This window comes from Mirounga leonina, unplaced genomic scaffold, assembly GCF_011800145.1.
Source record: "Mirounga leonina isolate KUSES-001 unplaced genomic scaffold, KU_Mleo_1.0 Mir_321, whole genome shotgun sequence".
In the NCBI taxonomy this organism is placed as follows: domain Eukaryota; kingdom Metazoa; phylum Chordata; class Mammalia; order Carnivora; family Phocidae; genus Mirounga; species Mirounga leonina.
In genome coordinates, this window is record NW_023270680.1 from 434,681 (window position 1) to 462,390 (window position 27,710).

The window sequence follows — 27,710 nt, forward strand, 5'->3', positions numbered from 1 at the left end:
CTCACCCGGAATGAAAATAAACGGCGGCCGCTGCCGCATCCGGGTACTCGGCGGGTCGCGGCGGGCGCGGTGGTGGCGCAGGTGAGGAGGCGGCGGCCGAGCGTCCGGTCTCCGACCCGGGCCTCCCCGGCGCTGTCTGGCGCCCCTGTCCCCGGCACGACCCCGACGCCTCCCCCGCCCGGGGCGGGGCGCGGCCGCAGCGGCGGGCAGCGGGCGGTGGGCGGCGAGCGCGGAGGCTGGCCGGGGCTTGGGGACGCGCCGACGGTTCGCGCGGCCCTAGGTCTGCGCTGGGCTGGGCCCGGTGGTGGGGTGTTTACATGGAGTTGTTCTGCGGGGGGGGACAGAAGAAATGTATACCCTGAAGTAAATCTCGTTAGCCAGACAAAAAGCTTGAATCTTAACACTGCTGTGCCATATATGTCATTTGGGATTCATATTTGCAGTCAGAGCTAGGTTTTCTTTGCTATTTAATGAGAAAATATGGTTGGTTCTGCATTTCTCTGATCAGCTGGTTCTGCATTTCTCATCTCCTTCCCTTACTCTTATTTTTTAATACAAGAATCTTTTATTGCTCCGCTGGAGAGGAAATGCAGTGTATTCTGACTATATGTTGTATGTATATTTGAAAAGCTTTGGGTAAAGGTCCCCATAGATCGATTCAGTACGGAAGTGAAAGTGAAAATTTTAAAGTAGTTTACAACGTTTCACTTTCAGTTAGGAGCAGTAATACTGATGAATTTCTGGGCTTCCTCCCTCCCGCCCCGTTTTATTGAGTAATAATCGACATACATCACTGCTTTTTGGCTGTAATGTGAAACATTGTATGGCATGCATAATGAAACTCTCAGTTCTCTAGTTAAAATTGAAAACTGGTTGATTAAACTTCTCTCTTTTGATTTCAAGTATGTATCCTCTTTTTATTCTGGTGTCTCTAACTGAAATTTTTGTAAATTTCCAAACAGCAGATTAATCTTTTTTAAACATTAAGTCTCGTGCCTGTAGACCTCCCTCTGTGCTGTTGATTTGCTCAGTGGGTAGAGTGTGGGACACACAGTGCGTTTGTGAAACCCTTTGGGCCTTTAGTCAGACCTTCCAAAGAGTCCTCCATAAGCAGCCCATGAAATGATCATCCCTCCCCATTGATATTTTATCCAGAATTCATGAAGATTTATGAGTAGGGAACTATGTATAGTGGTTGTGTGAGTTATTTGTGTTTGAAAAGCTAAGTACTCATGCTTTTCTGTGTGGGCAGCAGTTTGTTAGTGCTTGAAGATCTAGGGTTCTCTCGTGGTTCACCTGGATGCACAGCAACCTCCTTATTGACATGTTTGTTCCCTACTCCCTGTCCTAATGACCCTCTTTCTTATCCCCCAGACTGATATAAAATAGATTTGAATTTTCTTTTTAAGTATTCATTTATGGAATACATTGAAGTTAACAAACTTGATTTAAAAATTAGGTGAACTGGGTTTTGAGGGTGTGGAATACTACAGGCCCTATATAGAAAAAAAGAAAGTTATTTATCAAGGTTATGTTAACCCTTATATATATTTTTTACTCTATAGAACGTGTCTTCATCATTCAGAAGCTAATCACCCTTTTACTTTTCTTACTCCTTCTCTGATTCTTACTCCTTCTCTAGCAACCTTCCCCACCCCTTCAAATTGCTATGCTAAGTGAGAGATGAGTTAGACAACTCCTTTGCTGCCAGGGGCTTCTTTGGGAGAGACTAGTTACGTAACACAGGACAGACAAGCAGCAAAAGATTGCGGGACAAAATGCAAAGTCCAGTGTTGTAGGCGGAAATCCCAGGCTGGCTATGGCGCTGCCGAACTTTGTGACTTTGGCCAAGTCATTTTTACAAACCTGGGGCCTGGGTGTTTTCAGCTGTAAAATGATGATCCAACTAGTGTTAGATTTGAATAGTACATAGATCTGCTGTTTGCTTATTGCAAAATATATAAAATTTTTCTAGCAAAACTTTTTAATTTTAAAAATTCAGGTATAGAGAATGTTGATAGTTCACGGTTCCAGCTAGCTTTTATGTTTACCCTACCAAGGTGGTTGATCTTTGTGTTAGACTCACCAAAATACAAATACAAGAGAATTTATGTATCTATGTTGAATTGTTTATGAAAGTTAACAGCTTTAGGGACTCATCTTTCTCTCATTTGATCTTTTCTCTTAGATCAGAGAACAATAGTTTAAGAAATAGAGAAGTATAATAAACCTTGCTACATATTAGCAACTTTGAAGTACATATTTTATGTAACGTATAATTTGTAACTATATAGCGTATTTTAGCATGTGTATAGAATGTGTATATTTTAGAGAAGTTTAGAGCTAGTTAAAACCTAATCTAAAAGTAATTTAGAGGGGTGCCTGGGTGGCTCAGTTGGTTAAGCATCTGCCTTCAACTCAGGTCATGATCCCAGGGTCCTGGGATCAAGCCCCACGTTGGACACCCTGTTCAGCAGAGAGTCTGCTTCTCCCTCTCCCTCTGCCTGCCACTCCCCCTGCGTGTGCGTGCGCTCTCTCTGTCAAATAAATAAAATCTTTTAACAAAAAAATAAAATGAAAAGTAATTTAGATTAAGCAGGAGAGGGAGGTGTGGAGGGGAGCTCTTCTTACCACATTGAACACATCAATGTGTTTGGTAAGTTATGAAATGCTTTGAAAGTAGTGTGGGGTATTGCTCATGTACTGTTTTGCTTTCAAGAATGGCGCAAAAGAAATATCTCCAAGCAAAATTGACCCAGTTCTTAAGAGAAGACAGAATTCAACTTTGGAAACCTCCATATACAGATGAAAATAAAGAAGGTGGTTTGGCATTGAAGGTATTTTCTTTTAAGACATAAATAAATAGCAGTGTTGTAAGTCTCCTTGGTAAATAAGATTCTGAAGTCCCCGGAAATTTCCAGGTTTAACCGTGTAAATTTTTGGCATAATCAAAAGTATTAGTGATAAGCAGGTACCCACTTTTTACTAGGAATTGACAAACGTATTTTTGTTTAATAAGATTTTATTCATATGAGAATGTTCTCTAATTTCCCAGGCACATACTATTTTTAATACCTTCACAGTGTTTACATAGAGTTAGTAACTTGGGAACTGATTTTACCCTGCTGGGGCACAGTCCTGATGCCACTAAGAGCGTGTATCACATGTTTATGGGGAGCAGCTGGTTGGTTCTCTGTTCTCCTTGCTAGCGTGGTTTGCTATAAAACAATTGTTTCCTTCCCCCGGCTTTTTTTATACTATGGCTATCTGTTCATTTGTCCAAAATACATTTTTCTAATACTTACCTGTCAATTTTTTATGGTGACATCAGAAATGGCATTACTTTACGTGAGTGAGATTTCTAGAAATTGAAGTTTGCCTGCTTTTTCAAACAAAAACAGTAATCATTTTTGACAGAACTCTTATTTTGGAATATAGCATGTACTTCTTTGCTTTCTCCGTCCAAGTATCCTGAGATAAACGATGGAGTGTTTATCAGGAACTAAAGATTGTTACAAGGGCATCATATTGTCCAGTGTGGTGACACAGTGATGTGCTTGGGAGGGAAGAGTTTTCCTTCCTGTCTTTCCCGTTCCTGACAGGTCTCACTTTTTATTTTTTGCAACCCATCTTGTGACCTTTTTTCTGAATTTGCTTGTTATAATCCCTTGGCTCTGAAGCTAGGTATGGCATAATAAGAAAGCTGTTTGGTCTTTGTCCCCAGTGCCTGACACGGAGCTCCTAAAACCCTTGGAATAGCCCCAGTGGTAAGGGTGATAGGAGCATCTTTTGTGCCAATGAGGCAACTCTTGGTAATACCTTCAGGATGGGGCTGGTGGCCAAAAAGACCAAACTTCAATTAGAAGATGAGACTTTCAGGGCGCCTGGGTGGCTCAGTCGGTTAAGCATCTGCCTTCGGCTCAGGTCACGATCTCAGAGTCCCGGGATGGAGCCCTGCATCGGGCTCCCTGCTTAGTGGGGAGTCTGCCTCTCCCTCTCCCTTGCCCCTTCCCCCATTCATGCTCTCTCTCTCTCTCTCAAATAAGTAAATAGAATCTTTTAAAAAAGGAGAAAAAAGATTAGATTCTCAGCCTACTTTCCAACCTTGGGGAGAAGAGAGGGCTGGAGATTGAGTTAATCACCAGAGGCCAATGATGTAATCCATCATGCCTACGTAATGGAACGCCCATAAAAGCCCTTAAATGATGGGTTTCAGGGAGCTTCCAGATTGGCAAACATACCCATGTGCTGAGAGGGCGGCAAACCCCTACTCCTCAGGGACAGAAGCTCCTGCACTCATGACCCTTCCAGACCCCACGTATGTACCTCTTCACCTAGACACTCGTCTGTGTCCTTCATACCAAACTATGATTGTAACTATAGCATTCTTCTGAGTTCTGCCGAGTCGTTCTAGCAAATTATTTTACAACCAGTACCAGTGATTCAGAATTTTCTGTTAAGAAAGTTATTTAAGTCAAACTTGACTTGTTCTCACAAGTTAGAAAAATGAGATTGTTTTCTTTGTTTTTTTCTCTTTCTGTCCCCTCCAGGAGAGTTGATGACCTCAGTGTTCCTTAATTTGTAATGTATTACAGTGACATAAGTCATGGCCCACCTTTCTTTTGCCACTAGAACAGTCCAGTTATTTTCGCATCTTCTGTTGGGTCTGTTTTCCTATTCTTTATTTGTTTTTATTTTTCCCTGGATCCTTTCTAGCCTCTGTACCTCTCTAGATGCCAAGCCCATCTGGATTTCCCTCTGATGGGCTGACCACCACTCCGCAGTTTTTTGCCTTAGAGTCCTTTATTAATGCACTGTTCTGTACTGTGCCCCTTTTTTGAGTTGGCACTACATTGATCTCTTTTCTGATTTTGCTTCACAGGACCTTGCTAAGAAGTACTCTGACAGGCTAGAATGTTGTGAAAATGAAGTAGAAAAGATAATAGAAGAAATACGTTGCAAAGCAATCGAGCGTGGCACAGGAAATGAAAACTATAGAACAACAGGAATTGCTACGATTGAGGTCTTTTTACCTCCACGGCTAAGAAAAGTGAGTAATTTTCCCAAACAAGTACATGTAGCAATGCTTTGTTAACTTAGTGATAAATTATGATTTTTTTTTTAAAGATTTTATTTATTTATTTATTTGAGAGAGAGAGAGAAACAGCACGAGAGGGGAGAGGGTCAGAGGGAGAAGCAGGCTCCCCGCCGAGCTGGGAGCCCGATGTGGGATCCCAGAGTCCTGGGATCATGACCTGAGCCGAAAGCAGTTGCTTAACCAACTGAGCCACCCAGGCGCCCAATTATGATTTTTTTTAAAAGCTACAATCCAAAGTTAAGGTTCTTTTAAGTTACTTCAAATGCTGAGTGTTTATCAACTTCAAAGTTAATTTTATGGATTCTTAAACTGGAACATATACAGGGTAGGTTTGTCCCTCTTAGGCCTTCCAAACTTCACAAAGCCATGTATCACATGCTTACCTTTTCTAGAGTTTGAATGAACATTTAGAAATAATGGGGAATTAAAAGAGTACTTCCGGCTTTCCCAAACCGTGCACGGTAGGACACATCAGGAAGGATGTCTCCTTTTTTCCTGTGCTGATGGAGGCTAAAGGGTGGTCAGCTGAGTGCTCAAGCGGGGCCACCTTCTGTCAGGGCCATGTCCTCAGTAGTTCAAGTCCAGAAATGGTATTGGGGCAGGGAACCCAAAGGTCGCTGGCCTCTGAGGACTGATAGGTGTTAATCATTTTCAAAAGATATGAAAAAATATATATGTGTGTCAGAGCTACCTCAGGACTCAGTTTTACTCTAAGAGAAATGAAAACCATGTCCGTGCAGAAACTTGCTCATGAATGTTTATAGCAGCTCTGTTGACAAAAGAGCTCTGTTTGGCCAAAAGGTGGAAATTCCCCAAATGTCCGTCAGTGGGTGAACAGATAAATGAATGCACTGTAGCCACACAGTGGAATATCATTCAGCCATGAAGAGGAATGAAGTGCTGACACATCTTCAACATGGCGGAACCTCAGAAACATTATGAAAGAAGCCAGACACAAAGGCCACGTGTTGTATAGTTCCATTTGTATGAAATATCTAGAATGAGTAAATCCACTGAGACTAGATTAGTGGTTGCCTGGGGCTTGGGGGTTAAAGGGAGAGAATAGGGGGCACAAAATATGGTATTTTTTGGAGAGGATGATGAAAGTGTTCTGAAATTTGATCATGGTAATGGTTGTATAACTTTATAAATGTACTGGAAACGACTGACTCATATTTTAAACAGGTGAGCTTTATGAAATGTAAATTGTATCTCATTAAAGCTTTAAAAAATTTCTAGGAAAGGGCGCCTGGGTGGCTCAGTCGGTTAAGCGACTGCCTTTGGCTCGGGTCGTGATCCTGGAGTCCCGGGATCGGGTCCCGCATCGGGCTCCCTGCTCGGCGGGGAGTCTGCTTCTCCCTCTGACCCTCCTCCCTCTCATGCTCTCTGTCTCTCATTCTCTCTCTCTCTCAAATAAATAAATAAAATCTTAAAAAAAAAAAAAAATTTCTAGGAAAAATAAAGAGCTTTATGAGAAAAAGAAAATTACATATGAATCTACCTCAGGATGCCCGTTCATGAGTTCAAAGGGTAATATACCTGATAGGCCTCCTCTTTGCTAGTACCCAGCACCTGGGAAACCAGACCACCAGTCAGAAGGCTGGTTGGCGAGTGTGGAATCTGAGCAGATTCGCTTGGTCTCCTAGGCTTTCCTAGTGATTCCAGTTTTTCCTCCTACGCCCAGCCAGTGGGGAATGAAGAGGTTCCAAGATGGCGTTTTGCCACTCCCTGCTCAGTGGGCATGGTGCAAGGGAACGTGTCTTATTCCCTGAGGGTGGCTGTGGTGCTGAGGTGTGTCGTATAGGCTAGCTCCCTTGAATGAAGACGCGTCACAAATCCCTCTGAACATCTTGCTTCCCCCCGGAGGCTGGAACCCGGCCTGGGGTGCACACTTCTGCCCCCTTGAGGGCTGCGGGGTCACGAGGTCAGCACGTGCCAGGTCATGTGCAGTAGCTTCTCTGCCAGGCATGCGTCACTTCAGTCCTTAACATTTTCTGATACCAGCCTTCCTGATTTTATAGACGGAGTAACAGCACCAGAAAGTGTCACGCTGAAGTACATTCTCTTCCTTTTTTTAAAATTTTTAAATTTAAATTCGGTTTAGTTAACATAGGGTATATTATTAGTTTCAGGGGTAAAGGTCAGTGATTCATCAGTTGCATATAACACCCTGTGCTCGTCACATCACGTGCCCTCCTTAATGCCCATCACCCCATCATCTCATCCCCCCACCCACCTGCCCTCCAGCAACCCTCAGTTCGTTCCCTAGAGTTAAGAGTCTCTTATGGTTTGCCTCCCTCTCTGTTTTTATCTTATTGTATTTTTTTCTTCCTTTTCCCTATGACCTTCTGTTTTGTTTCTTAAATTCCACATGTGAGCGAAATCATATGGTTATTTGTCTTTTTCTGACTGACTTGTTTTGCCTAGCATGATACCCTCTAGTTCTTCATGTACCCTTCTGTACAGTTTCTTTGCCTTTTTTTAAATAGGATAGGAAAAACCTGTTGGAGACCCGACTGCACATCACTGGCAGAGAACTGAGGTCGAAGTAAGTATCTGTCTGCCCGGTGCCCCAGCTGCTCTCGGCCCTCCTACAGTGGCTCATGGGATCCTTTGCGACAATCCTGTTAGAGAGATAGGGCAGGTACTATTCTCCTCACTTAGTGGAAAGGAATATTGAGGCTTTGCGGTTACAGAACGTGATCAGGCTCACACTGGCAGTTCAGGGCAGAGTGAGAACTCAAGACTGGCACCATTTGCCTTCATTTCCTGGTATAACGAGACCAGTGGAAGCTCTGTGCCTGCCACTTAACAGGTACTTGATAACATGCTTGAATCAATCAATGAGTGATATACGTAGCCTGATATTCATCAGATCATTAGCTTTGAATTTTATTTCTTAGTGCATTCGTAACTTGCTGTGACATCCAGCAGTGTTTTAGCCAATTTCGGGCTGTTGGCCCATCTGTAAAAAGAAAAAATACCTGTCACGTACTAGTGACGTTCTCACTTTTGAGAGCTGGTTGTTGGTTATGTCATCCACTTCTGTATTTTTAAATGGTAAGTGTTTTGAGTACCTCCAGGGCTAGCCAGCCCTTGTTTCTGAAGCTGATTTTTCTCATTTTCTTTGGTCTACATCAGGGCTGTTAGGGATGGATTCAGGAAGCAACATTCATTCAACACACATGAGTGGAAGATTGTTTGGAACAACCCTCTATTATGGGCTCCTTCAAGGAGACCGCAGAAAGTATAGAGAATGGATTTTCTCCTGACATGCAGCCAGGGCCCTCCTCTTCAGATGGATATTCCGCACGAGTGGTCTCCACTTCATAAGGAAACAAGTAGTAAAGCAGATAATTTAAAAAAGAACATTGTCTCGTACAGTTTCAAATAACCATCTAGTAGGCTGGCTTTGTCGTAAGTGATGTTTGGGAGACAGTAAATTGAAATACTGGGCATTTCTGAGTGAAACGTTTAAAATAGCTGTCATGATTAAACTCTATTTAATGGATAATAATAAATTGATTACCTGCAGCCTCTACCGGTTTATTTTACAGAATTGCTGAAACCTTTGGATTTCAAGAAAATTACATCAAAATTGTCATAAACAAGAAACAGCTTCAACTAGGTATGTCGTGGCAAAGTGCAGATTTTCTGTCGAGTTGATGTAATGACTGCATCTTTTTCCTCACTGTTTTTCTATTTACAAATTTCTAGTGGTTTTACTGCATATATAATCTAAAACGTTACTGTAGAGCTTATTAAAATAAAAACGTAAAGTAGAAAACAACCCTTCTAATCAGTATTTACTGTCTGTTCTGTGCTGGTGGGAAGAAAAGACGCTCATTACATGTCTGAGGAAATGTTATAGAACAGAAGTGTAGGTGTGTTCAGAGTGAAACGGGGGTTCCAGTAAGTTCTCTCCAAGGCAGAAGCGCTAAAGCTGAGTGAGGGCAGTGGGGCGTGTTCCGATTGAGAGAACCTCATATCAGAGCCCCCTGATGTCAGTTTGAGCAATTGAAAAAGATCCAGTACAGCCGAGTATAGAAAGTGAGGGGAGGGTAGTGCTTTTTAAGGATGGAGGGCCAGGCAGAGGCCACAATGAAAAGGTTATGGCAGTGGTTCTCAACCAGGGGCGATTTTGCCACCCAGGGGACATTTGGCAATGTGTGGAGACATTTTTGGTTATTATGACTTGGTTGTGGGGATGGAGGCTTGTGCTCCTGTCACTCAGTGAGTCAGGACCAGGGATGCTGCTGAACCATCATCACACAGGGCACAGAACAGCTCCCACGACAAAGACTCCCTTGACCCACAAGGTCAGTGGTGCTGCTGTGTAGAAAACCTGGGCCCTGTGAACTCGTGCAGTGCTCGAATATTTGTCCTAAGAGAGGCTGGAAGCCACAGATGCTGGGGGGTGACACGATACATTTGGGTTTTAAAACATCCCTTTGGGTGCAGTAGGGGAATGGACTTGAAGGATGCATGAACGGACTTGGGAGACCAGTTAGCTGTTGCATCCACTCAGGCAGGCACTACAATTGGTTTCCAGTAGATTCTTAGGGCTTAGAGAGTCAGGTTCACATCCTAGCTTGGTGGAACACAGCCTGCACATGGCCCTAGCCTGCCTTCTCCGTGAGCCATTCCCCATCGTCTCTTTCAGATGTCATAGATAGCTTTTCATTGTCCTGTCATCTCTGTGACACTTCTGTTTGTGATATTCTTCACTGGGCAGAAATCCTGGATTTTGTTGTTACCAGATCTGTCAATTTCCATCTTATCATTTGTGTTAAATAATCTTTCCCCTGGGGCGCCTGGGTGGCTCAGTTGTTAAGCGTCTGCCTTCAGCTCAGGTCATGATCCCAGGGTCCTGGGATCGAGGCCCATGTCCGGCTCCCTGCTCAGCAGGAAGCCTGCTTCTTCCTCTCCCACTCCCCCTGCTTGTGATCCCTCTCTTGCTGTCTCTCTCTCTGTGTCAAAAAATAAATAAATCTTAAAAAAAAAAAAAATCTTTCCCCAAGCCCAGGGACACACAGATAGTCTTAAGGTCTTCAGTCTGTCCAGAGGCCCCCTTTGTATATATACAAGCTAAGGATCCAGCTTTATTCTTCTGATATCACCTACTAAACTTGCCCTTTCCACACTGATACTTGGTGCCCCCTTTATTAGAACTCTATTTCTGCACTTCTCATTCTTTCCATTTACCTGTAGGTTTATTCCTGGACCAGAACCCCAGAAGTTTTTTTTTTATTGGGGTATAATGGACATACAACATTATATTAGTTTCGGGTGTACAACGTAATGATTCAGTGTTTGTATATATTGTGGAGTGAGCACAATAATGTCAACTCACATAGTTAAACGTTTTTTTTTCTTGTGATGAGAACTTTTAAGATCTACTCTCTTAGCAGTGTTGAAATATACAATACAGCAATACAGTATTATTAACTCTAGTCACATGCTGTATGTTACGTTCCAGGGTGGACTTATTTTGTAACCGGAAGTTTCTACCTTTTGACCACCTTCACCTATAGAGTTTTTTTATGACTGTGGTTTTGTTGTAGTTTTAAAATCTAATAAGATGAGTCCTGTTCTTGGCTCTTCTTTATCAAGGTGACTTGGCCATTGGTGTATCTTTATTTTTCTACATAAATGTTAGAATGTTTGTCAAGTTTCTCAAAAAAAATAAAATCTAACGGAGTTTTCCAGAAAAGTATTCAAATTTATATATTTATAGTTCATAATATTTCATTACTTTAAAATCTGTATGCATCTATGTTTATTCTTCATTTGGGTGGCTGTTTATTTGCATCTTTGAGTTAATTTTTGATAGGTTTGTGTATTTGATTAATTTTTCACAGAACCAGCTGTTGATTTGGTGAATATGCTTTCATGCTGTTTCATTGATGTCTGACACTATCTTTATTAACATTTTATGTGTAAGGTCCTAGGTGTAAGGGCCTTTTTAACTCAGGACCACAGAGTTAAAAAGAACCCAAGAGGTTTGCCTTGAACCGCCACAGTGAATTACCTCTTGCAGAGCCCCGCTGCACTGTGGCTTCTCCTCTCTTATTTCTCCGATTCGAGGGTATGAATATTCACTGGCCGATTTTACCTTCTGCTTAACAGTAACAGAATTATACAGCCAGACGTCATGTGTTCTCACCGAGCATGTGGCGTGGTGGCTCGAGAATACTGACTTGGGTTTAAGAGTTCCATTTAACAGAATGGCCTGTGACCAGTGCGTTTATGGCTCTTTCCATGATAAGCATTTCGGATTTTTACAGGGAAAACCCTTGAAGAACAAGGAGTGACGCACAATGTGAAAGCTATGGTGCTTGAACTAAAACAGTCTGAAGAGGATGTGAGGAAACACTTCCAGGTTGAAGAAGAAGAGCAAAATGAGGCCGAACTAAAAGAAAAAAGAATTCAGAGGACCAAGAGAGGCCTGGAGATACTGGCGGAGAGAGGTACACAGAGCTCTGGGCTCTTTATTTCCCTCTGGCTGTAAAGGGACGCTGGCCGGGGGGGTGCACACAGTGGGCACAGTTCTTACGGACTTGTCTTCCCCACAGTCTAATACTCGTAATGGCCCATCACTGCTTTCTAGTGTTGAATTAATGGAGTTCCTTTCTGTTTTGTTGCAGCTGAGATGGTGGTGGATCCAGAAACCACACCATATTTAGACATAGCTAACCAGACAGGCAGATCGATCAGAATTCCTCCTTCAGAAAGAAAGGTAGGTACTATAGAAATTTATGGCTGGCGTGTTGATTTGCTGTCAGAACAGAAGTGGTTTTCTAGCTATTTTATTTTGCACTGTCATAAAGGATTAGAAACAGTTTTCCGTGGGAGCTTCTAAACAGGTGGAAGCCTGTGATGGCACTTGCATCCAGCAGACTCAGCCTGTGATTGTCGGTGCAGTAGAACAGAACGGCTCGATGGCATGTCCTGCAGCAGTGACCGAACATTCCCAAGTGACGTGATGCACTGCCCTCCACACAGGTGGCTCCCCGTGGCAGTACTGGTTTGGGTGTGGGTTTTTGTTTTTTTTTGTTTTTACCAGAGGCCATGCCCTCTAAGGAATGGGTCAGAATAGGGAGCTGGGGGGGGGGGAGTGGGGCATGCAATTCGGGAAAAGTCTGACAGGTGATTCTGCCATCTCTCCCCTGCCTTCCCGTTTCCCCGTTTGCTAATTTGGAATAGGCAGGAGGTAGTTTTTTCTTTGAACACATCCCAGGGGGTCTTCACAGCAGCATTCTACAGCTGGGACCCTGAGATTCGTATCTGAGCTGGAGTCCAGTAGCTTCCGATAATGAAGAGCTGTAATGACTATGGGTCAAGTCAATTTTAATTTTTCTGTCTTTAAAGGACAAGTATGAGTAGGCTTCACTATATGACTTACGTTGTTTAAAATGAAGGATTAAAGTTAAGTTTTAATAAGAGAACTTGGTAGCTATCAGTGGATTGATGCTTGTTTGTTTTTAAAATGTTGGTAATCATTTGCCCACAACATATTAAATGATGATATCCAGGGGTGCCCGGCTGGCTCAGTTGGTGGAGCATGCAACTCTTGATCTCGGGGTTGTAAGTTTGAGCCTCATATTGGGTGTAGAGATTAATTTAAAAAATCTTAAAAAAAAAAAAAAAGATATCCAGACTTTTTGGAAAACCATTACAAGACTGAATTATATAAAAATTCAAATTTAAATATTAATGAACTTAAAAACATTTTTGGATTGCCCTTTTTTAAAAAGTAAGCTCTGTGCCCAGCATGGGGCTTGAACTCACAGCCCCAAGATCAAGAATAGCATTCTCTACTGACTGAGCCAGCCAGGCACCCATGGATTGCCTTTAAAAAATTGTTTTAGGAATACTAGAGTTGACAGATACTTCAGAAAAAAACTTGATTAAAACTAGAAAGTGAGAGGCGCCTGGGCGCCTCAGTCAGTTAAACGTCTGCCTTAGGTTCAGGTCATGATTCCAGGATCCTAGGATCGAGCCCCGTGTCCATGTCCAGCTCAGTGGGGAGTCTGCTTCTCCCTCTCCCTCTGACTCTCCCCCCTGCACTCTCTCTCAAATATTTATTAAAAACAAAACAAACAAACAAAAACTAGAAAGTGAAATGAATGGGGTTTTTTTTGTTTGTTGTTTTTAAGATAGAGCATGAGCAGGGGGCAGGGCAGAGAGGGGGGTAAAGAGAATCCCAAGCAGGCTCTAGCGTGGAGCCTGACGCGGGGCTCGATTTCACAATCCTGAGATCGTGACCTGAGCTGAAACCAAGAGTCAGATGCTTAACCAACTGGAGCCACCCAGGCACCCCATGAATGCTTTTTTTCAAAGAGATACAAGCATTACTAGCTACTTTTTTATTTATTCAGTCTTACTGATACTAGAAATAGATCTAAATCAGCAGATACTAAAATAAACTGACGGAAACAAACGGACAAGTGCTAGTTATGACCCTGTCGGCCACATTAAATTGAGTGCTTGATCTCAGCAGCATTGAAATGAAATGAAACTTTGATTATATTTTTCTTAATTTTGGCTTTTGGATTGAGTTGTGATCTTGGGTTTTTTTTAAATCTTTATTTGATTTCTTTAGACTTGATATGCTTTTAATATAATTTGTTTTATTATAGTTTAAAGTGATGTTTTTTTTAAATCCATATTTTTTTCTAGGCCCTTATGTTAGCTATGGGATATCATGAGAAGGGCAGAGCTTTCCTGAAAAGAAAAGAATATGGAATAGCCTTGCCATGTCTGTTGGATGCTGACAAATATTTCTGGTAGGCACTTTTGTACTTGGTGAATACCAGTTTTAAGGAAGATAGTCCAGATTATACACAGCACCGTCTTTCCCCCTGTACACTTCAAACTTGAGGTTTTCACCCAAGACAGTGGTTAATGTGAAGAGAGTAGTTGTGATGTAGACCAGTTTGTGAATTATTTCATCCCTTCAGATTTCTAATCTCCCTTCACATTAACCTGTAAAGAATTTTATAAACACGGACAGCCCGCACGTAGGAGGTCTGTCTGTTTTTTGTGCCGTGTCGTCGGCCTGCACTATGGTCATACGTCTCCATCATTTTCCCCGGGTGGTTTTGGTGTGGATGTTGATGACCATTCCCCACATCCATTGTTTCACTAGGGGCTGCAAAATAGTGATCCCTTATTTTTCCTTCTGCATTTATTGCTGGGATTCCTCCGAAAAGAAGTGTTTTTCCTCGTCGGCTATTTGGTTACAATGAGGTACAGTTTGTACAGAAAGAATAAAATACTTGGTTCTTTCTTCTTATTTTCAGAATAAATGAGGTGCTTCCCTAGAATTCTCCAAAGAGGATATCACCAGTGAGGTTCTCTTTCCTTTTTTTTTTTAAAGTATCGATGTGAACTCGGATTTTAACACATCTGATGTATTTCAAACCTCGGTGCTTAAGTTGACCATCTGTGGCCAACCGGTGGGTCCTGTCCTGCACCCTTTTGACCTGATCCCAGTGGTGTCTGGTGTCCAAAGGTGTTCCAGACTCCTCCCGCGTGTTTCCTGCCCCAGACCGGGGATCAGCGGTTTCCCAGGGGCTCCTGATTCCTCTTGATGGGAAATGGTGCTGAGACACGACAGTCCTGGCAGAGGAAACATTTGAAAAGTAGCCTTGATATTTAAAAATGGTGAAAAGTTAACAACTTTAGGGTATTTTCTTTTCCATTTTGATGAATTCCCAATATACACTGTACACTTGAAGAGGATAAATACAAATGTTTATAGTTTGCCAACCATATTAGCAGCAGGCACCCTTGGGTTTTAAGTGAACAGATCCCAATTTAAAGTAACTTAAGCAAAAAAGGGGATGTTTGGCGAGGAGGGGGCAAATCTGAAAGTAAGCGGAACAAGGCTTGGTTCCTCTTGGGTTTTCTTACTCTGCTTCTTTGTCTCCGCGACTGCGCTGTCTTCATTCTCGCTGGCCATACGTGGTGCAGCCTCAGAGGTCCTTCAGACGCAGATGCATTTTTCATTTCCTCCCGTAATTGTTTGTAATTTTTATGGAAAATTTCAAACATATATAAAAATAAAGGTTAGTGTAGTGAATTCCTATATATATATATATTTTTTAAGCTTTTATTTATTTGATAGAGAGAGTGAGCACACGAGCAGGAGTGCGGCAGGCAGAGGGAGAGGGAGGAGCAGAAAGCCCGATGCTGGGCTCAATCCTAGGACCCTGAGATCATGACCTGAGCAGACACTTAACTGAGCCACCCAGGTGCCCTCCTGTGCACTTCTAATCCAGCTTCAGCAGTTACTGAGACACTGATTTTGATTTGTCTCTGTGAATCTTTCTCAGTCTTTTTATCCCAGACAAATCCTTGAAATAATTTTCAGGTCTCCAGGAACCCCTGAATAAAAATAATTGTATCTTCAGTTCACAGTACATTAACATGTTCAGTAAGTAATAGATATAATAACCCAATAATAGTCAGTGTCTCCGTAGAGAATGACATTTTTTTTCCTGAAGCTCTCCTTATTCAGGCTGACTTACTAGCATAATTTTAGTGTGAGTTTTTCCTTTTAGTAAAGGAGATCAGCTCTAGCGCAGGTCAGGGATGTATGGGTGGAAGAGACTTCAGTTCTGTTTCCTTTCCCACCTCCAAGTAGGCTGAAAGTTCTGACAGAACTTTGTTCTACGTCTTGGGGAATGGTATGTAGTATGACCAAGTGTAGTTTTCTTTCCCTGTTTACAACAGAAAGTGGGAATTCTGCTTTGGCCAAGATGGACTAACAGGGACTAGATGTACCCTCTCACCTGCAACAACTGAAAATGTGGGCAAAGTGTATGAACACTTCAGTTCTCTGGCAGGTTAGGACAGTGATTCCTAAGGTGGGGAAACACACTAGGGGAGCCCTGTGATTGTTTCTGCTCCCTGCCTAGAGAGTCTCTAGACTGCAGTGCAGGCACGAGAAAGCCAGCGGGGGCCTCCTGGTCTCCCTGGAGTTGGAGAAATGGAGCTAGGAATCCAGGCGGGCCAAAGTGCAAGAGGGGAGAGCAGCCTGAGGGAGGAGGTCCGAGAGCTTCAGAAGATCTCCTTGGAGTATTCTGTTGAGTAACGATCCACACATGCCTGTGAGGAAACCACCCCAGGCAGGGGAGAACCCCACCGGAGAGGAGCAGAGAACAATCTTCAGAATTCAGAAGGCCAAGAATAATTTGTGCTCCCACCAGCCACAGCAAACTTTTTGATCACTGGGCATCACAGAGAGAATTCAGAAGGGTGTTACCTCAGCAGGAGGGCAAGATTATCTCTAAAGGCTGCTGTGGTCCAACCTGACAAAGCTTAAAAGCAAGCCTTAAAAGGATCACCCTGTTTTTAAGTTACTTAACTGCATCCCAGACAAAGCTCAGTAATATCACAATACAGAAATATCCAGTCACCAACTAAATATTAACAGTCATGCAAAGAAGCAAGAAATTCAACCCATAATAAAGAGAAAAATCTAGTCAATGCAAACAGACCCAGGAGCGACACGGAAGATAGAATTCATCGCTAGGACATTGAAACAGTTACTATAACCGAATTCTGTACGTTCTGGAAGGTAGAGGAAGGATGGAGCATGTTAAGTAGACACGGAACGTCCACCAAAGAGCCCTACTGGAATTGCAGAGATGAGTAACACAGTGTCTGAGGCGAAGGGCACTGGGTGGGATTCAGTGCAGATTGGACACCACAGAAGAAAAGGTGGGTATGTCCGAAGATGGGGCAATAGAAATGGTCCAACAGGAAACTGAAAAGACAAAAATAAAAAAAATGGACACAACATCCAGAGATTGTAAAGCAGTTTCAGATGACCTGATATGTGGATAATTGTAGTCCCTGAAGAAGGAGGCAGCTGGGCCCCCCCACAAAAATCTTAAGGAATAATAGCCAAAATTTTTCCCAGTTTGATGAAAATTGTAAACCCCCAGATGAGAAAGAACCATAATGAGTCCCAAGTACAAGAAATAGGAAAAACGCCACACTGAGGCACACTGTAATCCAATTCCTTCAAGCCAGTGATTGAAAGTGACTTCTTAGTCAACCTTCCCTGAGAAAGAAAGTGGAGATACGTAAGCTTAGCTTGCCTTTCTTGAAATTGGTATCTTTATTTTACGTAAAAATTTAAAACTCGTAAGGCAAATAGAATACATTTCTGTTAATTAACTGACTTCAGCCCAAGTGGGATTTAATTTTTCTAAAGCTAGGCTCAGTAGGCTTAATTTAAATAAATGTTGCTCATTTATTTTATTATTTTTATTTTAATTAATGTTTTTAACAAGAAAACTTACTGACCCTTGAGTGTGAGAACTACTAAAACCATAAGCCAAGGCAGTATTAATAAAAATATGCTCTAAGATACAATTTTATACAAGGCATTAACATTTTGTTTTTTTCTGAGTGACACGATCAGGTTCAAATACAGGCCTAATAGTTTCAAAATTATTAACTATAAATGTTGATTTTGTGATCCCTTTTATAGGCCTCTACCTGAATAGAAAGTGTTTTTGAAACTAAAAGAATGACATGTCCTTCGCTAGTCTGAGACCTGTGCTTGCTTTTATGCTGCACAGTAGTCCCTTCTGGACTGAACTTGCACACATGATTCTGTTTTTACCTGAAATGAGGCAGTTTCTGTCCTTGCTCTTCATGCATATTAAACACAAATGAGCCCACGTGCACAGATAGGGCATCGAAAACTGACAGAATGTCCCCTGCTTTCTCAGCGACGGCAGGATCATCTGTCACAGAAACAGGAGTCTAGAATGTAAGATCAGACCACAGTCCACAGAGTTTTTCCTCCTCCTCAAAGGCAAGTTCTCAGGCTGAGCAGGCAGTTCAGAGACACTGCCCCCCGCCCAGGCACGGACCTGTGTGTGTGCATGTGTATGAAATGTAGTGGGCACCTTACACAACCTTCACCAGGGGTAGAAACAGTGAGAGAAAGATACAGCAAGTGACTGAAAAGCCTGCTCTGGTGTATTTCTCCCGCATCCCAGTAGACCGTCCCACTCAGGAGACTCCTGCTTCACAGTGTAAATGACACCAGCACAGTCCTTTGGTTTTTCTTTGTTTCTTCCAAGCGGATTTTGATAGGCAAGGTGGGAAGCTTGAGGGCATGTAGGTTTTGCAGTTTTATACAAGAGTGGTCTTATCTTTAATAGAATACCCAGGAAAACAAACAGGCAAGACCTTTCAAATTTGTTCCGAATGTTTTCCTTTTTTGTTGACAAAGTTCTGACTTGAGGTCTAGGTTTGCATTATGAATTTCTAAAAATCACATTTTAAAAGCAGAATAAATAAGCTTGATGTCCATCTTTGCCAACATTCCATTGTCTTGTCTTCCCCCTTCTTTGGAGCTGGGGATAGCTACAGAGTAGCATTTAGCCTGCGCCTGGGTCCCCAGCTCAGCTAAGCATTTAGACCTGGCATTTTCTGGATTGTTTTTCCTCCCAGCTTGACTGTGATTGGACATGAATGCCTTGTTTTCATCAGTTGAGGCATTCGCAGTAAGTAGTGAAGGGGGGGGGTGGTCTTTAAAGCATTGGTTCTCAACTTTGGCTGTACTTTAGAATCACCCAGGGAGATTTTCAAAATACAATATCCAAGCCCTATCTCCAGAGGTTTCTGTTATATTTTGGTGTAGATGGGGTCTCAGCACCAGTGTGACCCAAAAAGAAAAAAAATTCCTCACTTCAAGGTGATTCTGATTGGCAGTCAGGGCTGGAAACCTTTGGTTTAAGCCGTGGTCTCCTCATGTTTGCTGACCTCATGTTTTCTGACACAGTGATGCCAATTTCCACTTCCTGCTGAACCTCCTTCCCAGTGTAGCAAGGGTGTGTTTATGCCCCCCCCGGGGGGGTGGTATTAAACTTATTCCTGAGCCCTAACTGCTTTTTTCCCATTGGGAGGATTCTGATTATAAATAGAGCTCCCTTCGTAAACATTGGGGTCTGTGCTGTGGACTAGTCAGTCTTTGGGAATACAGCAGAACCTGGGAAGGACTTCCGGTAATCCACAGAAAGGTTTTTAATGCTCCTTTTCTGTGGTGTCGTTTCCCCTGGCTCCGCAGTGCGTGCTGCAGGGAGCTGCTGGACACGGTAGATAACTACGCAGTGCTCCAGCTGGATATTGTGTGGTGCTACTTCCGCTTGGAGCAACTGGAGTGCCTCGACGATGCAGAAAAAAAATTAAACTTGGCTCAGAAATGCTTTAAGAATTGTTACGGAGAAAACCATCAGAGACTGGTCCACATAAAAGTATGTTACTGTAATTTGTTTTATGTATTATTGAGCCCATTTCTACCACTTGAGTTCATTCCTGTTAAAAAATTTAGACTGCTGCCAAAAGGTGATTTGATAGAAGTGTGCACGGTGCTCTTTCTAAGCTCTCCTCGAAGGGGATTGTGAAATGTGTTACAAGTTGGGCTGTTAACTTTGGTCTGTGCAGTGCTTAGCTGGAGGAGCACAGTTTTCCAGGCCTAGAACCCCGTCGATGATCATCCCGACCAAGAGAGCTGGTCTTATGGAAGATTTAAATGCAGAAAAAATAGGCCTTTTGAATGGTAACAGTTACACGAGTGAGTCACAGCTCAAGAGCTGTGTCATCAGAATTCTGCTTGGAAATTTCAGGGCAGCATAAAACATCCCTGGTTTGGGTTTTTGTATACTTCCTTTCTGACCAGAAGGACCACTGTCCTGGGTGCCTGGACACAGGTGTTCTGGCACCATTTCTTCCTTGTGGGACAGGGGGTGTTCTTGTCCTCTAGGATCTCTACTTTTGCCCTCAGCAGTAAGGGAAGATCTAAACATTGTAGGGATGCCCCTGTAGAGATGAAGGGGATTATAAGTGTGAATGTTACAGATCTGTAATTAGAAATAAGACAGTTTTATCCTTTTTCCCCCCACCAATAATTTTAGGGGAACTGTGGGAAAGAGAAGGTATTGTTTTTAAGACTTTACTTGCTTCAAGGTATCCGAAATTATCACAGTGGAAATGGCGAAGAGGCTCGTGACTATCTCAACAAGGTAAGAAAATGAACACTCCAAAGTTGTAGCCATTTTTTTCATGCCCAAACATTCAGTGTTTCATCAAGTCAGTAGTTTGTGACTAGTGAGGAACATGCATCTGTCCCCCGGGCCCTCTGCCTCACACACGCCAGAACCATACTTGTATTTGTTAGGGTGCAGGTGAGGTGCTGTAATGAGGAAACCTCAAAAAGACAGGGACTTGACTTGGCTGCCAGTTTCCATGTCTCATCTAGCAGCGTAGAGGTGAGCTGCTCGCCTACCTGTGTGTGGCAGCCAGTCCTCTTCCAGCCAGCAGAGGGGGCAAGAGAGAGTCCCAGGCCGCCTCTGGAAGGACCAGAAGTTGGGGCTATCACTCCTGCTACAGGCCACTGGCCTACACTTAACCACCTCGCTACACCCAGTTGCAGGAGATGGTGAGGAATGCCATGTGCACAGCTCAAATTCAGGGGATTTGATTACAAAAACGGAACAGGTAGTGGATACCAGCCCCTCCCATAATACTCAGCCTGTTTCCTTCTGTTACGTTATGATACATCACGTGGGCAGAGTGGTGTCTGTATTCTTTTTGAGCTAGCTGATAATAAGCAGAGTTCAGAGTTTTTCTCTAAAAATCTGACACACCGTAATTCACATTGGGTACAAAGCTTATTTTTTTCGGGTTTTAGCTTTGTGTTAAGCTTTAATGTTAAAGTTACATGATTCTTGTATTTTTTTTCTTGTCTGTAGGCACTTCAACTCTTTAAAGAGCTATATATTGATCCATCAAAAGTTCACAATCTGTTGCAGTTGGGGTTTACTGCCCAGGAGGCCCGGCTTGGCCTGAGGGCATGTGACGGGAACGTGGACCACGCGGCGGCCCACATTACCAACCGCAGAGAGGTACCTTAACATGCTCTCGGCGACACTGGGTCTCGGCCTTTGCGTAGATGTGAAACTTGAGGCAATAGTAAGCCTGTTTCCAAAATGCTATAGCTCTTGGGTATGAAAGAAGAGAAAAATAGTGTTCTGTGGTAGTTATAATCACAAGGAGCTCCTTATACTTCAGATTGGAAAGAAACAGGAGAAATTTGTCTTTTTAATTGCATTAATTTTCAGGCAGTGCAGTTTCCTTCATTTTCTTTCCTGCCCTGGTGGCCATAGCTCATAAGTACATTATCCAAGTAGCCTGTCTGTTCATGTCTCTCTCTCTCCACCGTGGTAGATTTCTGGAAACCATTTTAAAGGGGGCTTTGTTTTCCCATGGAGCCATTGTGACAGTTTGGGACGGCATTCTCAGCTAGAAACATGAGTCAAGTCACAGGAACAATTAACATTATGAAAGCAGAGGTACAAAACTGCAGTCATTTGAAACAATTACAAATAAGTAGATTAAAAAAAACTATAGATTTTGGAGTTGGAGGGCCTGTTACCGTATCTAACGTTGCTACGTTTACAGTACAAGAGCTGAGGTCGAGAGAGAGTTAATGATGAGGTACTGAGAAGTGGAGCCGCTGTGTTCTCCGAGAAGTCGGTACCGATTTTCTCGCAAGCCCTTTCTAGCCGTAAACTCCAGTCATGGAAGTCTCCCCTGCCGCCTCCACTGCATGGCGCAGTGCGCTACCCCATCCTCCGCCCCGTCGGCTTTATTTGTCCAGTTTCTAGTGTAGAGGGAAACATCAGAAAAAGTACTTTCCTCCCGTGTCTCTACATGATTAAAAGGAGGGCGGCCTAGACATCCATACTTAGAGGAACAGTACTTAGAGGCTCCGACTTTGTGTCAGATCCGGGTGGGATGAAACCTGAGCCCGGTGTCTGCTGGCCAGCAGCACCGTTCTGTGTGTGTGAATGTTCCGCACGTTTCTTTCGGACTATAAATGGAAGAGCTGAAATCAGAAGCAGTGTATGCGGCGGGTAGGTGCAAATCCAAGTCGAAATGCGAGTGGTACGGAATCGCTTCGCTGGCCTATGTGGTTGTGTAGTGGGCAGGACAAGGGCAGTGTGGGGACGTTGGGGGCCAGGGCGTTGGGACCCTGAAATCAAGAGTTGGACACTTAACTGACTGAACCACCCAGGCACCCCCAAAATCCGTTTTTTTGAATGACATTTGTTTTTAAAACAAATTCTTAACTCTCCTGATTGGGGTTGGGATGGGAGAGAAGAGGCTAGAACCCTCTGTAGCCCTTCTCAGGCTCTTGCAGCAACAGAAGGCACTTCTGAGACTCAGGGTCAAGAACTGTGGGATTAGATGACCTTTGTCTCCTGACATTGAGCATTCTGGAGGTTTTAAACAGTCTCATAGGGCCTAGGAGGCACCTGGAGTGGGGTGGGTAGATCTGCAGCTTTGGTATCACCCAGGACACTGCCCCCCATCACCCATCCAGACTCCACATTTTAACAAGATCCCCAGGAATTAACCAGGGGCCAAGAAGGCCTCCCAGCCATGCAGGAAGCTCCTCTACCCCCTCCCTGGAAGAGGGTCTGTCCACTTCTCTGGCCTGGCAGCAATGAGCTCCTGGTTCTGAGTAGCCTGTTCTGGTGCTGGGTGGTGGTCACCAAGAGGCGCGCTCCTCCCGCCGTGGACCTCTAAGGGGTCTCCAGCTCCCCCTGGCCTGCCCTAGGAGCAGCGCCGGGCCCCCTACCCTTGCAGCCCTCATACTGTTGATTGGCCAGAGAGAGGTTCATCCCCCTTCTTTTGTTTTTCACTTTGCCTGGTAACCCCAAGAATCCTACAGACCAGAGATTGAGCAGGCTTCTTACAGAATCTCAATCCCCAGCTCTGTGACTGTTTTTTTCCTAAAGGAATTGGCCCAAATAAGGAAAGAGGAAAAAGAGAAGAAAAGACGCCGGCTGGAGAACATCAACTCTTTGAAAGGAATGGGCTACTCTGCTCACGCGGCCAAGCAGGCCCTGCATCAGGCCAGTGGGAACCTGGATGAAGCCCTGAAGGTAGCGCCCCCCGCCCCTGGCCTGCCCTGAGCACCCCTGTTTGTGGGCCAAGGGGCCCCTCCTTCACTTACACTCCTCTCCAGTGTCCTTTCGTGGTGCGTGGAGCCCCACTGCCAGGGCCTTTCTCCTCAGTCCCGGTTTAGGTCTAAGGGTCAGTCTCTCGTTCTCGAACCCAGTGATGGAGCCAGAATGGCAGAGCCCACGGGGCAGAACTGTAAGGTTTCCGTTTGCAACACCAAGAGTTTAGCAGTGATGTGGAGGAAGAGAATAGTGATGAAAGTTTTAGTATAGTTTTCTTTTAATTAAAATGTTTTGTTTGAGTATCGTTTTATTTATTGATTCAGTCAGTACATGTTGCCTCTCTGTCAGTACAGAGAGCCCACAGAGTACTGGGGAGACAGAACAGAGTGGAGGAAAGGCCGCCGCGTGGGAGCACGGCACGTGGGGGGCAGGGGGCAGCTGAGTTGTGGAGGCAGGCAAGCGGGGTGCCTCTCCGAGCAGCCACAGGGCAGCGTGGGGCTGGAGGCGCAAGGGAGCGTGTGCCCTGGGGAGCTGCCGGGGCTGTGCTTGCTGGGGCCAGGGGCTGGGTGGGCAGGGGTCCCCTTGTTTGCCCTGCCGAGGAGTTCATACTGGAGCCTGCCCTGCGTTTGCCTTTTATTCTCAAGACCTCCTGTCCATTTCTCAGAAGTTTCCACAAGTAAATGTTTATGTTTATATGTTTACACATATAGACACACACACATATATAAACATATAATTTATAAATGGATTTGAGTACCTAGTTTGGCCTCCTGTGTTGGAACAATATAAAGGCAGGAGGTTCTGCCCGCGTTGGGCGACTGATGAGGCCCCACCATAGGTTTGACTGCACGAGTCGCACCGTGACCCATGCCACCAGTCTAGAAGTAGGTAAAGGGACATTTCCCCGAGGGTTTGTGAGGCTAAGAGAGGGTATCCTGTGATACGAAATCAAGGGTCCAAAAAGCTCTGCTTTCCTTGACATTTTCAATCTAGCTCATGACACTCCCAAAGAGAAATGACATGGGTCAGCCCTGCAGGGCCCAAGAAGCTTTTGTTTATTGCCCTGCAGGACCTGTCGCCCTGGAGGCTGAGCTCTGACACAAGGGCTGTTTTCTTGGTTTCTTTCCACCCGCTCACTCTCGCTCACTCTTGTCCCTTCCTGCTTCCTCAGAAGGGATCTTTTGTCCGGCTCCTCTTGCTCCTCCTTCAGACCTCAACTCCGATGTTCCCTTTGCGGGAAGCCTTCTTTGACACCAGCATCCCCACCCCGCCCCTGGGCTCGGGCCCCTTTTCTCTGCTTCCTTCACACCCTTTGCCTGGTGCCCCCCAGCACCCTACCCTGTCTGCTGGTGTGTCCTGTGTCTCTGTCCGCCGAGCACCGAGTAGGTGAGCAGGTGTGAGGAGTAAATTCCTGTGTGTTTTTAGATTCTTCTTAGTAATCCTCAGATGTGGTGGTTAAATGATTCGGATCCTGAAACCAACAACCATCAAGAAGGTCCTTCCCAGGAAAACATTGACCAGGTAAGTGAGGATGTGTTTGCGCCCCTCCCCCTGTACAGCTTGTGGGGGGGGGGGGGGCCTGGGTGACAAGGCTGGCGGCAGGACAGGGCTGCAGGCTGACCCTGGCCCACCGTAGGCGGCCAGCCAAGCCCGCGGCTGCGATTGGTGGAAGGCGAGCAGGAGGTCTTTCCTTCGAGAGTAGGAAATAGAGCAACTGCACGTTCTCTCTGTGGGCTTTTCTCCTCTCTCATGCCACGGTACTTTACCCACCAGCCGTGGCGCCTCTGTCCACGTCTCCCTCCCCCATCAGCGCACCGAGCCTGTTGTGACTGCCTTGCTAAAGGCCCTAGTCTCCAGGAGGAGCACGTCGTGTCGGCCCACAAGCCCGTTGCCTTTCTGAGAGGCCCGGGCCCGGGCATGTTGGGCTCGGTCTTCCTCGATCCTTCCAGGCGGCGCCGGGCACACGCTGTGCGCTCAGGAGCAGTGTGACAGGAGGCCCGTGCTGTCCACGCCAGCGGTTAGACATGTATTGCCTGTAGGGCTGTCCTCGCTGGCCGGGGGTGGGCCGGAGTGCTGTGGGCCGGCCCCCCCCCGCCCCCGCCCCGTGTTCTCCCCGAGCTGGCGCACGTGGGCCTCGATGGCTCGCTGGCCAGGGGGTGGGCCGGAGTGCTGCACGTGGGTCGGCCCCCACTCTCCACCCCCACCCCGCCCCGTGTTCTCCCCTAGCTGGTGTACATGGGCTTCGATGCGGTGGCAGCCAGCGCTGCCCTGAGAGTGTTCAGGGGAAATGTGCAGCTGGCCGCTCAGACCCTGGCCCACAACGGGGGGAGTCTTCCTCCTGACCTGCAGCTCGCGGCGGAAGACGCTTCCTCAACGCCATCCACATCCCCTTCTGATTCCGCAGGTAGGTCTGGGCTCTCTGAAATCCGAACTGAGAGCGGCCTGCTAGCCGGAGCGGCCGCGGGGAGAAGGGCCTGCCCTCCCGGGTGCGGGCGCTGGTCTGCGCGGCGCGGCCAGGGAGGGCCCTGGGGACATGGACGTGGGGCAGCTCCATCCTTCTGTGGCGTTTTCTCCTCCTCCTGCCCTTCTCCCCTTGCTCAGCTGTGACCACGCTACTCCATTGCAGGTACCTCTAGTGCCTCAACAGATGAAGATACGGAGACAGAAGCCGTCAATGAAATATTGGAAGATATTCCAGAACACGAAGAAGATTATCTTGACTCCACTCTGGAAGATGAAGAAATTATTATTGCAGAGTACTTATCCTATGTAGAAAACATAAAGTCAGCAACAAAGAAAAACTGAATAATGAGCAGAAATAAGTACTGAGTTTCTGCTTATAAATTCTATGATTATGAAAAGTCGAATGCAGGTCTTTTTTTCCTTCTTTTTATCTGATTTTGCTGCAAGAGTGCTTCCTCCTTGGGTGTAGGAGGGGTGGGCTCCTGTGAGGGTAAGAGGAGGCTGGGGGAGGGGCGGGGTGCCAGTCCCCAATGCTGACCTCGGGGAAGGAGCTGCCTCTGGCCTGGTCCTGTTCTTCCCGGCGGCCTTCACATGCTGCAGCCCTAACAGGTCTTCCCCGCTTGGTTTCTTTTCATCCGGAAATGGGAAGGGCAGTTACTTCTGGAGAATAGGGTGGCCCCTGGGGAAGGTCTCCAGGAAGAGCTGATGGGGAGGGGAAGCATCCAGATCCATCTCTTCATTTTGCCTAGCTCTCCTGCCCTTCTGAGCTCACTGCCAAGCTCTTCCTCCCGTGATGCAGCTCTGCCTTCCTGCTTTGGCCTCGCTGGCCCATCTCTAAAATGTCCTTTAAATCTGCAGCCATTCCTGGCGCTTTGGGGGACTAAAGATGAGGCCTCAGCTACAGTAGCTGCACCGAACTGTGGCCCCTGGAAGTCAGTGTTCTGTACTCTTAGTTCAGTAAAACGTGTATTTGAAATTCAAGGTTGAAGTTGAGAATTTATAGCTGTTCAAAATTCTTTACAAAAAGTCTTTTATTAAATGGGAAAGTCTAGCCAAAGCAATTAATTTTTAATTAGCATTTTCAGACGCTGTGCTGTCATATTAAACTCACTGCTCGCTGAGGTATCTATCAGAGAGTAAGATCTATTTTCTCCAGATTTGTGGGGGGTTTTGGCATACCTGTGTCCCAGAGGACTATTTCTAAAGGTGTGTAGTTAGCCTCTTCATGGCCCAAATAAGCACACTCCGTGTGCGGTACGTCCTCTGGAGATGTGTGTTCAGGGAAAGCCGGGTCCAGCCCCAGGACGCGGCTGGCAGCAGCAGGGTGCTGAATCGAGTGTGTGTTCCTGGCCCTCTTCCTGCCCTTCCAGAAGTCGCTGGAAGCTCCTGCCACGGAGGGCAGATGGTCACACTGCTGCCGTCAAGGGGCTGAAATGCTTTGACTTCTTCACTAATCATTTTCGTAAAGCTCGAACGGCAGTCCGGTTTGAATGGGTGGGAATCTTTTCTGTCATTTTTAAAATGGATGATACAAATGGAAATAAAAGGCGGAAAATATATTCAAAAATTGTCAGCTTAACTTTGCAATAAGTTGCTCAAACTCCTAAACCGTTCTAAGTATTGAAAATGCCTGGGTGTCTAGAGCTTCGTTTGGATTCAAGACGTGTGCTTGCATGGCGTTCTGTGAAGAAATCGAAAGCCACATCAATGTCTGTTATAAGAAGATGAAATGTAGAAAGCAGAGCTGGAGCTGATGGCGGGGAAGGAGCCTGCGTGGGAGGGGAAGGGGGGTGCGCTGGTGGTGGTGAAGTGGCTGACGGCCCAGGTGATGCGGGGGGTCTTCCAGCCTCGCCGGGACCATGTCATCCTCGGATTTCGGGCCTGAGTTGCAGCTTCTGGCTAACTAGTTACTGTCCTGGTCTTGGGCCAGGCGTGGCTTCTAGCTTCCCAGATGCATTCTTAGTGACCCCTGGGGTCACTGGAAAGCTGGAAAGCAGAAGCACGCTAGCGGGGCTCTGACATCACTTCAGCCCGTTCTCACATAAGGAGGGCTGCCCATCCCAAGTCCGGAGACAGGCTCTGGTCCCGGCTTTGCCTCCAGCTGGTTTGTGAAACTAGACAGGCAGTGGCCAAGTGCCACTCCCAGC

The 27,710-nt window shown here is 45.4% G+C and overlaps 1 protein-coding gene across 2 annotated transcripts; it reads left to right on the forward strand.

The window, feature by feature from the left end:
• Positions 1–27,324, forward strand: NUB1 (negative regulator of ubiquitin like proteins 1). Of its 2 annotated transcripts, XM_035029830.1 has the most exons (15): positions 1–81; positions 2,720–2,837; positions 4,883–5,050; positions 7,588–7,646; positions 8,656–8,726; positions 11,386–11,568; positions 11,746–11,837; positions 13,781–13,887; positions 19,197–19,383; positions 20,044–20,151; positions 20,881–21,033; positions 22,933–23,079; positions 24,526–24,621; positions 25,327–25,504; positions 25,727–27,324. In XM_035029830.1, exons 1-15 carry the CDS (start codon positions 11–13, stop codon positions 25,903–25,905), a joined length of 1,917 nt encoding a protein of 638 aa, XP_034885721.1. In that variant the 5' UTR covers positions 1–10; the 3' UTR covers positions 25,906–27,324. The 2 variants fall into 2 exon arrangements, with proteins under 2 accessions (XP_034885721.1, XP_034885723.1); XM_035029832.1 differs by lacking the exons at positions 25,327–25,504; positions 25,727–27,324 and adding an exon at positions 24,911–25,316.
• The last annotated feature ends 386 nt before the right edge of the window (positions 27,325–27,710 follow it).